At 35.4% G+C, this 12,497-nt stretch overlaps 2 protein-coding genes across 2 annotated transcripts in view; one reads left to right on the top strand and one right to left on the bottom strand.

Annotated features, from left to right (window-relative positions):
- Positions 1 to 3,478, top strand: part of LOTGIDRAFT_206001 (hypothetical protein) — a 4,858-nt gene extending 1,380 nt beyond the window's left edge. Inside the window, exons 2-3 of the mRNA XM_009047046.1 lie at positions 604 to 1,924; positions 3,354 to 3,478. Coding sequence (XP_009045294.1) covers positions 604 to 1,924; positions 3,354 to 3,415 — 1,383 coding nt within the window. The 3' untranslated portion in view covers positions 3,416 to 3,478. The remainder of the gene's footprint in view (positions 1 to 603; positions 1,925 to 3,353) is intronic.
- A 2,073-nt stretch (positions 3,479 to 5,551) lies between these two features.
- Positions 5,552 to 12,300, bottom strand: LOTGIDRAFT_185128 (hypothetical protein; the record flags this gene model as incomplete). Its single annotated transcript, XM_009047045.1, has 10 exons — positions 5,552 to 6,379; positions 6,724 to 6,908; positions 7,159 to 7,228; positions 7,271 to 7,429; positions 8,381 to 8,496; positions 8,872 to 9,023; positions 10,745 to 10,821; positions 11,078 to 11,181; positions 11,703 to 11,814; positions 12,109 to 12,300. 10 exons carry the CDS (start codon positions 12,298 to 12,300, stop codon positions 6,314 to 6,316), a joined length of 1,233 nt encoding a protein of 410 aa, XP_009045293.1. The 3' UTR covers positions 5,552 to 6,313.
- Between the last annotated feature and the right edge of the window lie 197 nt (positions 12,301 to 12,497).

The following is a 12,497-nucleotide window of genomic DNA, read 5'->3' as shown; positions in this document are numbered from 1 at the left end:
GAGGAAGTCGTTTACTAAGGGTGACTGTAGCCTACATCGCTTACAAGAGGCGGCCTTTACTACGGGTGGTCGCTTTCTCGAGGTTTCAGCAAGAAGCAAGAGAAATATATTTCATCAATTTATGTAAAAGTTTTGACTGAAACTTTTATCAGATTAACCTAAAATCATCCTATTTACATATATTTACGACTCAAATACCCCCCCCCCCCCTCCCCCCTCTGAATGACGCAACTGTCCCTCTACGGTATTAGGTGGCATTTTTATTTTTGTTATCTAGCACGGAGGTCACCACACATAGCTTGTTAGCATGTAAACAGAGTCCTGGCATGGTGATCTCGACCTCCCTGTATTGCTATTTCTAGCTAGCTCGGATGGCCCTTACATGGAGGGTTTCCACCTCGTATGGAAGGTTTCGTACGACGATTTTCGGGTAGCACAGTGGTCCCTGCATGGAAAAACGCCTGGTTGTATAAACAAGAACAGCAGGTCGTCTACTGCAAGTATATATTAAAGAACCGTCGAAAGTGAGGGTACCAATAATAACCGTTCAACCCAAACATACTCAATTGTCAAACACTTTAAAATCCTTATTCTTCTTTTCAGCGTGAGTGTATCTCTATCCATGTTGGTCAAGCTGGTGTCCAGATGGGCAATGCTTGTTGGGAGTTGTACTGTTTAGAACATGGTATCCAACCTGATGGTCAGATGCCTTCTGATAAAACTATTGGAGGTGGAGATGATTCCTTCAACACTTTCTTCAGTGAGACAGGAGCTGGTAAACATGTGCCAAGAGCTGTTTTTGTTGATCTGGAACCAACAGTTGTAGATGAAGTCCGAACTGGTACTTACCGTCAACTCTTCCATCCTGAACAACTCATCACTGGTAAAGAAGATGCTGCCAATAATTATGCCCGAGGTCACTACACTGTGGGTAAAGAGCTCATTGATTTGGTTCTCGACAGAACCAGGAAGCTGGCTGATCAATGTACTGGTCTTCAAGGATTTCTCATCTTCCACAGTTTTGGTGGAGGAACCGGATCTGGTTTCTCTTCCTTGTTGATGGAAAGATTGAGTGTGGACTATGGCAAGAAATCCAAGTTGGAGTTTGCTGTTTATCCTGCTCCACAAATATCAACTGCTGTGGTAGAACCTTACAACTCTATCCTTACAACCCATACCACATTGGAACATTCCGATTGTGCCTTCATGGTGGATAACGAGGCTATCTATGATATATGTCGACGAAATCTCGACATTGAAAGACCAACCTACACCAACTTGAACCGATTGATTGGTCTAATCGTCAGCTCCATCACTGCTTCACTTCGATTTGATGGTGCCTTGAATGTCGATCTTACTGAGTTCCAGACCAACTTGGTACCCTACCCACGTATTCATTTCCCATTGGCTACCTATGCACCTGTCATTTCCGCCGAGAAAGCTTACCATGAACAACTTTCTGTAGCTGAAATCACCAACGCTTGTTTCGAACCAGCCAATCAGATGGTCAAATGTGATCCTCGTCATGGTAAATACATGGCTTGCTGTATGTTGTACCGAGGTGATGTTGTTCCCAAGGATGTTAATGCTGCTATTGCCACCATCAAGACCAAGAGAACCATCCAATTCGTCGACTGGTGTCCAACTGGTTTCAAAGTGGGTATTAACTACCAACCACCAACTGTTGTACCAGGAGGCGATTTAGCCAAGGTCCAGAGAGCTGTTTGTATGTTGAGTAACACGACTGCTATTGCTGAAGCTTGGGCTCGTCTTGATCATAAATTTGATCTGATGTACGCCAAGAGAGCTTTCGTTCACTGGTATGTTGGTGAAGGTATGGAAGAAGGTGAATTCTCTGAAGCTAGAGAAGATTTAGCTGCTCTAGAGAAAGATTATGAAGAAGTTGGAGTTGATTCTGTTGAAGGTGAAGGAGAAGAAGGAGAGGGAGAAGAATATTAATAAGAACACTGTTTTTATTAAAGAATAAATTATAATTTATACCTGAAAATGTCTTGTCTTATCCTACAGATGGGCTAATGAAGACGGCAACGTCATGCAGGGTACAATGAGGGAAATTTTGCCAGGACTAGACGCTTTTTCCATGTCAGTCCCTCTCACCTGCATCACTGACAGGAGGAAACCGGGTTTAAAAATCCGAAGGTGTTATCTCGATCTATGCCGGGATTGAACCCTGGACCTTCAGAATAGCGAACAGCCGTCTAACTTACCCCCACGATGCCAAGGTAAGTACCACAATAGATAGTAAGACGACCAGTGTGATAAAAATAAGTTTATTCTGTCCAGTAATCATACCAAACATGATAAATAATATAATAATAATAATAATATTGATGGTAATAGTAGTTATATTAGAGAGAATGGTTAAACATTGAAACTAGGATTCAGTCAGACAATCATTCTTATCAAATTAACATTGTAGGGTGGCCACACATACTAAACTACGTGTAAATAACACACACGAACGTGTCGACTTCGCCAATATTTCAACAAAGCCTAAAAACATTTTCAAAGGTTTAGAAATGGCTTTCATTGTGATTTACAAGCTTTGTTGAAACTTTGGCCTTTTTAAGTTATTTAGTCTAAGAAGAAATTCAAAATAGTTGTGAACTACATTCGTGTTTGTTTTTTCAACATAACAACCACACTTATTTTCGTATGGGTGGCCACATTCACCTCTCATGACGTATGCCAAGAGACTACAATTTACCCAAATCGGCCGTTTTCAAGAGGTGGACGCTATCTCAAGGTAACTGTTAACTAAAGGTGGTTGTTTTCTATAACTTTCTATTTCCAGAGGAAGTCGTTTACTAAGGGTGACTGTAGCCTACATCGCTTACAAGAGGCGGCCTTTACTACGGGTGGTCGCTTTCTCGAGGTTTTCAGCAAGAAGCAAGAGAAATATATTTCATCAATTTATGTAAAAGTTTTGACTGAAACTTTTATCAGATTAACCTAAAATCATCCTGGTCCATTCACATCTAACGAGAAAAATGTTATGAAATATTTACATTATGAAATATTGCCCTCAAATTATTCTCCATGATATATCAACACGTAATGAATAATCAAAATTAAATTTTAGATTTATATAACAGGAGCCTTATTCTAGACAACTTAACTACGATAAAATCTAGATTTTAGGAAATACAGTTATCTGATTGGATAAAAGAACTTAATTTATAATCAATTATAGTGATTGACCAATCAGATGACTGGAACACTAATATCATCTTAAGTTAATTTTTGGCGAATAAGACTCTAAGACTGTTATACGAAAGTTATAGAAGCCCTATTTAGATAAAACAGTGTCGAGAAGAATAATTTCACACAAGATTTCGGAACCGTTAAATCAAAATATATTCATGACTCTACACAATCTTTCAGAAAGAAATAAAGAAATAGAGTTTTATATTCTTACTTCATGTACATTACTGAAATAAAATGTTGCATCCAATCGTGCGGCCAAAAGGATACAAGAGAATGTACTATTCTGGTACAAACTTCCTGGCTACACTGATATTCAAAAATAGCGAATTTATATACCATATATTTGCGTTTATAATGCGCAGCGTTTAGCCCTTGAACAATAATATTTTCTACAGTGACAAAGAATTTTTGCCGATTTACTCAAGAAGAGAAAAGGTGCGCATTCTAATTGGTACGCACTATATTCCCAGTTTTACGGTATTAAAATTGGTTCCCTCATGAAAGAATGCATATTTACACTAGGGTTTAAATGGCAGTGACTTAATTCACAAATTCTATTTTACAGAATTTACAGAAGTTTAATATTCCATGATTTGAACCAACAACTAAACAGGAAATGTTTATTAACATCGTTTATTCCATGACCAAGAATATATACCACAGGATCATAAAGTACCTGAGTTCTTATTCTTGTAAAACCATTACCAAGAGGTTTGACAAAGGACCAGCTGGTTTACAGAATATAAGAGAACTTGAGCTGTTATCCTTCTGAAATCATTACCAACTATCGAAGCCGTTTGGCCAAGGAACAGCTGGTAGACAGTATCCTTAAGAATTCAAGTAGTTATCCCTACTAAAAGGATTATTACCAAGAGTTCCTACAAAGGTTCAACTGGTAGACAGAATTTAAGAAAACCAATTTTTTTAATATTCGTGTAAAATCCTCGTTTCATAATTATTTTCTATCCTGTTTTTGAGGTAATGACAAGATCTCGAACAAGAGAAAATATTGCGACAGGGTTAACCTATTTAACTTTCAGGGGGAGATCATATATATACATAAAAATAAATATACCTCTACATACAGATAAAATAAAACATGCTAGGACTTCATCTAGACTGGATTTAATATGGCAGCTACCTAACACCCCTCTTCTTGTTATGGACTTGTCTACACTCAGCAGTGCACATGCATATTTCTAAAGTTTATAAAACGAAGTTCATAACAAAATGGTGCATTACATTTTAGTTCTGGAAAGGAAACAGAATGAAATTTTACGGCCTACTTATCTGTTCTGATTGACCCCTTATACAGAGGTTTTCAATTGTTTGTTTGCTCTATTATATCCAGTCTAGATGAAGATAAAATCAAACATCTTAAAAACCCTTCAACATTAAAAACATTTCTGACGAACTATCCCAATAAGCTGGCCAAGAATTATACTGAAAAAAAAATCAGAAGAGTTTTTACATCCAACATTTCACCCTATGGGCAAATAAATACAGCAAATATGCTGGGTACAATGAAGGAAATTTTGCCAGGACAGCGGCATTAGCCTACTCTTTTTCGATTTCCAACTGTCAAGGGATTTTAAACGTGCACAGCCTGTAGCACACGGTTTCCCTTTAAATCGGAAGAAGAATTCGTTTGAAATGAAATTAAATGAATGGAGTTTAATGTCCTACTGTTCTGCACAGAATTCATTTAAAGTGATGATCGTTTTTCTTTTAATACAACAGCCAGATGAAGGATCAAATCCAACAAAACACATCAAGTTTGAATAGGATTTAAACAATATATAGAAATTTTAAAATATTGGATGATGATAAATTTACAATGAAATAAACACAGGATTGACTCAGACTAAAAATATACATCTTATAACATCACTCACTCATTACTAGTCTTAACTTATAAAAACCTGAAACATCTTCACTTAACATCTAGTCCCAACATTCTACACTCTTCAGTCTTGGCTATTCAGATATTCTCAACTTTCAAAACCATATCTCTGTTTAATATCTTATCTCAACTTTCAAAACCTTTCACTATATAGCCTGGTGGTTTATTTTCACTAACAATCTTATCAGCTTTAAAAACCTGGAATAGTTTCGCTAAAAATCTTTTCTGCTTTCAAAACTTGGAATTGCTCTCATGTAGGCATTGCCTATTTCAACGATCAGTGATCAGATCCAGGTCTAAATCTAATTGGTCAATCAGATCTCAGTGAATATACTGTCCAATCAGAGCTCAGCAATTAAAACTATCATTAACTTCACTATTCAAACAACTATAATTATCAATTCAGAATTCTTAACCCTTATGATTTTAGGTGCTATCTGCCGTTCTTGCTTTAGGTGCGCCTACTACCACAAGTCCACAATACCATCATATAGTAATATTTTCACTTGATTCTAACTGACTAACACAAGCTCTATACAGATAAATAAAATATGGATATTGAAGAGTTCCCCAGTCTAAACTGCTGCCGTCAATAAGCTAGCATCAACATCATTTCAAGGCTATATCTGAGCCCGAAGTCTGAATTCTGAATTCAGTTTCAACTCGAACCAATATTTCACAGTCTTGTTTCCAATGTTCCTGTTTGAATTTACGTTTGACATGTTAGCACAAAAGCCATAAAATAGTTCCTTGTCCAAAACTATCTGGTTACCTGTGGTCTCAATTCATACCACATCCAAAATAATTGTTTTCAACATGTCTGCCTGTTACAAGCTAGCTCAAATGCTAGATCAAAGCTCTGTCTAGCTAGCCCTGAAATCATTCGAATTCAAAATTATTATTTCCTCAATGACAGCTAAGTCCCACATTCAGGGTCCTTTCTAGCTATCGTCAATCTTTCTGGCAATGTATCATTTATTTAGATTCAAAATTACTGTGTCCTTGCCGATTTCCAGGTAAACACAGATGCCAGCTATTTCCAGATTCCAAGATCCAGGGCCAGCTAGTTCTTGTCATTCTCTAGTCGTTATATCGCTGCCAGATAGCTAGTACATCGTTCTCACTCTAAGACAAATAGCACTGTCAGTAAATATCAACTTTCATACTGTCTATTTACAATATTTAACAGGATTCCAACACCTCTATCACTCGCGCTATAGACTTCCCTCCTGTATTACCTATAGCAATCTGAAAATATTAATAACATTAACATTTACTATAGCAATAATCAAATAGGTTAAACGGATTGTAAATAGGTCTGCTAGACAATTTGTGTATTGTGGACACATTGATTTACAACATTCCAATTTTCAATCAGACGTCTGTGGTTCTTGCAATTCCATTAAAACTAACATTTATAATATCACTATTGCAAATGTCCTTAGATATTATTAGTAGCTTTTGATGTCACAAATCCTTTATAATATAAAATTCAAAGAATGTAAAAATGTCCAATTGACAACAGCCATTAAAGAAAGGAGACTGGGAAAATGGTCTATAATGTAAACCCTATCAATATAGAAAATACTTACTGTTAAATTCATAAAACCAAGGAATTTTTTCAGAGTTTTAATCATGGCTTCGAAACTCTGATTTGGTAGATAGAATTTAACGGAATCAACGTAATCTTTATTATCGCGTATTAAACAACCTAATAATAAGGCGATGTACGAGGCTACTATACTGTTCTCCATGTGTTTTCCTGCCTTATGTAATGCTGAAATATACAATATGTTGTTCGTGTTACATGCTTAATTTTACAATATCACCTTTTATCTCTGAGTGGTATTGAGAATTGTTATTGAAACTTGCTTACTCTTTTCAAAACACCTGATGGTACTTCTCGTTGGAGGAGTCCACTACTAAACAATTGCTACCCTGACTTAGTGTAACTCATAACTGAATAGGTTGAGCTGTAGCACAGTCAGTTAGGGCGTTAGAATCTATTCATTTGTTTAAAATTTTACCTTTTGTAAATGTTTCATCATCATCCAACGGAGAAGGATCTTCCTTTTCATTGGTTGATTCCTCATTTGACTGTGCTGCATTGGCTGCCTTGATAGATTCTGCTGACTTAACGATCCACTGAACCCCGGTCTCCGTTTCCTCCCACTCGCCAGATTTATTATGGGCTGAGGCCTCGTCTTTCTGTGTTTCTGTGGGAGCAGGGGTACTTCCCTCTCCCTCTTCTTCTTTATCCTCCATCTGTCTGGCTGCCTCCTCCCTTTCACAGAATAACTGTAAAAAGATCAATCAGTTTTATTATTATGATGTCTTCAAAAGCTAGCTACAGTCTAGACATATTGGTCACAATATTTGTAATGTTTTTGACTACTGATGATTGCAACTCAAAAAAAGAGTAATTTTGGCTTTGATAGCATGTTGCACTTTTCTCACAGCTTGTTTGATAGTAACATCTTATACAGTTAATCAATGCAGTTAATTAAACGATGCAAATAGACGTCATAAATGAAAGGGTACCCGAAAAAAGATACAAACCCTTATTATAATCCCTTTTAGAATTCTGTCTTGGTTTTAAATATTTTAACAACATGAAAGTAATCTTACCTCTACCAAACAGCTAATACCCGTCTTTATAATAGTCTGATCATCTTGTAAACAACTGACTTCACTGTCTATTAATATCTGTCTATTCATTTCACTATGTTCTACTAGATTGATTAATAATCCTAAACTCTGTAATCAAATAATAAACAGAGTTATACATCCTACTGTACTACTACTAATAAAATGACATGGAGTTTTACACCCCAACTTTCTTTTACTACTGATTGGGTCAATGGAGATCCACAGCACCCAGCGGTATGCAATGAGGGTAAAATTTGCAAGACAGCAGTAAAACAATAAAACATTTAAAAGTTTTGAGGAATCTTTGTAGTTGACAGCTTGTAGCACACAGGATCTTAATTTATTATGCGAACCACATAACACTTTACCCCGGGCAACTCATGGGGGGGCCATAAAACTGTTAAAGGGACTCACATCACCAGGGATTAAAGAACTAAACAATAAAAACTTTGAGTGGGGGGAAGAGGGCCAGCCGTAGCCATGACTCCCCTATGGCCCTCCCCAGAAACAGCATTGGAAAAATCAGAAGATAATATCTCAACCAATGACAGGTGGAAGTCAGGTATCAATAATAAAGTTGAAAGAATAAAACTATCTTACCAGTACTAATAAGTCGAATTTTTGTTCTTGAGGTATAAATTGTGTGATACTGAGTATACATTCTAGTACAATATTAATAACACATTCCTGGGCTCCTACTTTAGCACTACCAACATCTGAAATATAACACGTATAAAATATAGATATAATTCATTTATTGAGAATATAAATACTGATTTATCACGTAATCATCCTCATAATATTTTAGAAATAAAAGATGGAACCACTGCAGTTAAATTGATTTGATTCTAAATACATCTGGAGAACAGAAAAATGAATGCAGATTGATTTCAATATGTTTTCTTTAAAAAGTATTGTCCTAACAGAAATATTTTGAAACAAAGACTGAACTAGAGGTTCACCAAATCCAAGAATCCAACAAATCTATCCCAATGCATGAAAAATAAGGACAAAAATCATCAAATCACTTCCAAGTTGTTATAAAGCCCTTCTGAGGATTCAAATTTCACAGAAATTAAAAAAAGACATACCGTTATCATGAGTAACGTTTAACAAAACTCGTAACACGGCCAACATACAATTAAACGTAATCCATCCAATTGATTCTTTTACTTCTTTATTTTCTTCTGGGTCCTCGGTTACAGGGTAGCTGGGTAGACATTGTACACAACCCTTCAGAGCACTGAAATTATAGAGAACATTGTACACAACCCTTCAGAGCACTGAAAGAATAGAAAACATTGTACACAACCCTTCAGAGCACTGAAATAATAGAAAACATTGTACACAACCCTTCAGAGCACTGAAATTATAGAAAACATTGTACACAACCCTTCAGAGCACTGAAATTATAGAGAACATTGTACACAACCCTTCAGAGCACTGAAATAATAGAAAACATTGTACACAACCCTTCAGAGCACTGAAATTATAGAGAACATTGTATACAACCCTTCAGAGCACTGAAATAATAGAGAACATTGTATACAACCCTTCAGAGCACTGAAATAATAGAAAACATTGTACACAACCCTTCATAGCACTGAAATTATAGAGAACATTGTATACAACCCTTCAGAGCACTGAAATTATAGAGAACATTGTACACAACCCTTCAGAGCACTGAAATTATAGAGAACATTGTACACAACCCTTCAGAGCACTGAAATAATAGAGAACATTGTATACAACCCTTCAGAGCACTGAAATAATAGAGAACATTGTACACAACCCTTCAGAGCACTGAAATTATAGAGAACATTGTACACAACCCTTCAGAGCACTGAAATTATAGAAAACATTGTACACAACCCTTCAGAGCACTGAAATTATAGAGAACATTGTACACAACCCTTCAGAGCACTGAAATAATAGAGAACATTGTATACAACCCTTCAGAGCACTGAAATAATAGATGACATTGTACACAACCCTTCAGAGGACTGAAATTATAGAGAACATTGTACACAACCCTCAGAGCACTGAAATAATAGAGAGCATTGTACACAACCCTTCAGAGCACTGAAATTATAGAGAACATTGTACACAACCCTTCAGAGCACTGAAATTATAGAGAACATTGTACACAACCCTTCAGAGCACTGAAATAATAGAGAACATTGTACACAACCCTTCAGAGCACTGACATTATAGAGAACATTGTACACAACCCTTCAAAGCACTGAAATTATAGAAAACATTGTACACAACCCTTCAGAGCACTGAAAGAATAGAAAACATTGTACACAACCCTTCAGAGCACTGAAAGAATAGAAAACATTGTACACAACCCTTCAGAGCACTGAAAGAATAGAAAACATTGTACACAATCCTTCAGAGCACTGAAATTATAGAGAACATTGTCTTCACATCTGAACTTTTACAACTTGGGGTAAGAAAGTTCACCAAGTACAGCAGAATCAACTAGCCTTTTCTTTCTCTATTTTAACTGCTAGAGTTAACAATGGAGAATTTTGTTAGGAGATAACCTTAAACTACCATGCCACTGTTTTGTTTCTCCAACTGTTGAGAGAAATCTTAAATAATTAAGCCTTTAAAATACAGGGCTTCAATAAGAACCTACAAGTTATGCAAATGACAAATTGGAATAAATTAACAAGTTTTCATTGATATATTGCCAGCAAGAAAAAAACAACGCAAATCTATATCTAGGTTGAATAATGACTAAGATATGAAAACAATGGTAGGCCTACTATTTACAGATAAGTTGCCCGAAGGCAGACAGGGAGAAAGACTTGATATTCTGCCTCCAGGCTGTCTGAAATGCCATCCTAATATTGCAAGAATTCATAAGAACACAATATCTGTGTCAAGGACTTTGAGAGAATAACAAATATATATTGAGTACAATTTGTATTATAATAGAAACAATTCTAAACTTACCCACATAACGAACTAATTAATAAAGCATTTTTATAATCTATTAAATAGCTCTGATTATCTGTATTCATGTAGGTTATCTGGAAGTATTAAATTGGAGTTTTACACCCTACTGATCTGTACATTATTAGGCTATTGAAATACAGGGTTATCTCTTCAATATTAGAAATACGTGCAAAATTCATGAATGACAAGCTTTAGGTCAAAATTAGGACTTTATTTTAGTCTCTATAACACTGAGCCAAATGGAGTTCAAAACTTATCTCAATAAATTAGCTGGGAAAATCTGTCACTTCTACCCTACATTGTTATTGTAACTGATTTTAACTGACTTACGTTTTCTAAGACACGAAGACACCTGTCTAATTTTTTCATAATGGGTAAAGTTTTACTGGAATCCATCAGCAGTACTGATTCAGCACATTTAGAACAGGATGCAACTAGAATACAGAGAGGAAACATTCATAAACTATTATTTCTTTCTTGAAAGGGTTAAAATTTAGGTGAAAAAACCTAAAACATTTGAGCTACCATTTAAAATCAATTCTTGCTTAAAACAATCTGTTTAGCATTTGTCACTTTCACTTTGATTCACACCTCTTCTTATAGCAACACCTCTTCTTATAGCAACACCTCTTCTTATAGCAACACCTCTTCTTATAGCAACACCTCTTCTTATAGCAACACCTCTTCTTATAGCAACACCTCTTCTTATAGCAACACCTCTTCTTATAGCAACACCTCTTCTTATAGCAACACCTCTTCTTATAGCAACACCTCTTCTTATAGCAACACCTCTTCTTATAGCAAAAAATTTCCACGCCACAAGCAAAGCTTCACATAGTTGCAATTTGTTTGGTTCATATCTTTTAACCCATAAGCAAATTCAAAGTAAAAGTTTATATCATTTTTCTGGCAACGTTCCCTTTTAAAATATTGCAGGAATAATATAAAGACTTACTAGTATCAACAATATGATCTAAAGCTCCCTGAGATCGTAGTTCTTCTTTAAACCATTCTCCAGCACGACGTGAAGTTAAACTCAATAATGATTCCATAGCTAAATTACCAGTCTGTTAAAAATCAAAATTATATTTTGTTCAAATATCAGAAATTAAAGAGATACAAAAGAGGTGTCCCAATCCCCAAAATTCTTTTCTAAATAGATTTCTGTTAGTAATAATTATTTTAACTTAAAATATGACAAGAACATATATCATTAACCTATCAAATGTAACTTTTGCATCTGTAACTGTTTCTCACAAAGTCTTATAATCAAATACAGGAGAAATAATCAAAATAAAGAACAGAAACTTCAGTGAAAAGAGGCACTGATTATTAGACAGTGAAAATTGAATTCTACTTACAGTTAAACAGTCTAAATCCAGTGTTTTCGCGAATCCAGCTTTACGTAACTGTTCACACAACTGTTTGACTTTAAATTTATTTTTTTCTAATTCTTTCTTCGTTGATTGATCATATTGTTTCTCTCGTTCCTTGTCACTATCCACCTCTAGTAATCGTAACATTAGATTTAAACTTTCTGTGTCTAAATCCATATTTAACCTATCTTGACTTAACATAAACATTATAGTAGCTGTACATAGTGACATACTCTGAAATACATCAATGTTTTGTGTCATATATTTTTATATAGAATGGTCCAGAAGACTCTTCATTTCAAGATTTATCATAAAAATATCAAAGCTAAAACCATAATAATTTGATCTTACATTAACATAGTACATCTCTTTAA

This window comes from Lottia gigantea (genome assembly GCF_000327385.1).
Source record: "Lottia gigantea unplaced genomic scaffold LOTGIsca_11, whole genome shotgun sequence".
In the NCBI taxonomy this organism is placed as follows: Eukaryota; Metazoa; Mollusca; class Gastropoda; family Lottiidae; genus Lottia; species Lottia gigantea.
This window is presented reverse-complemented; position numbering and strand designations above follow the sequence as displayed.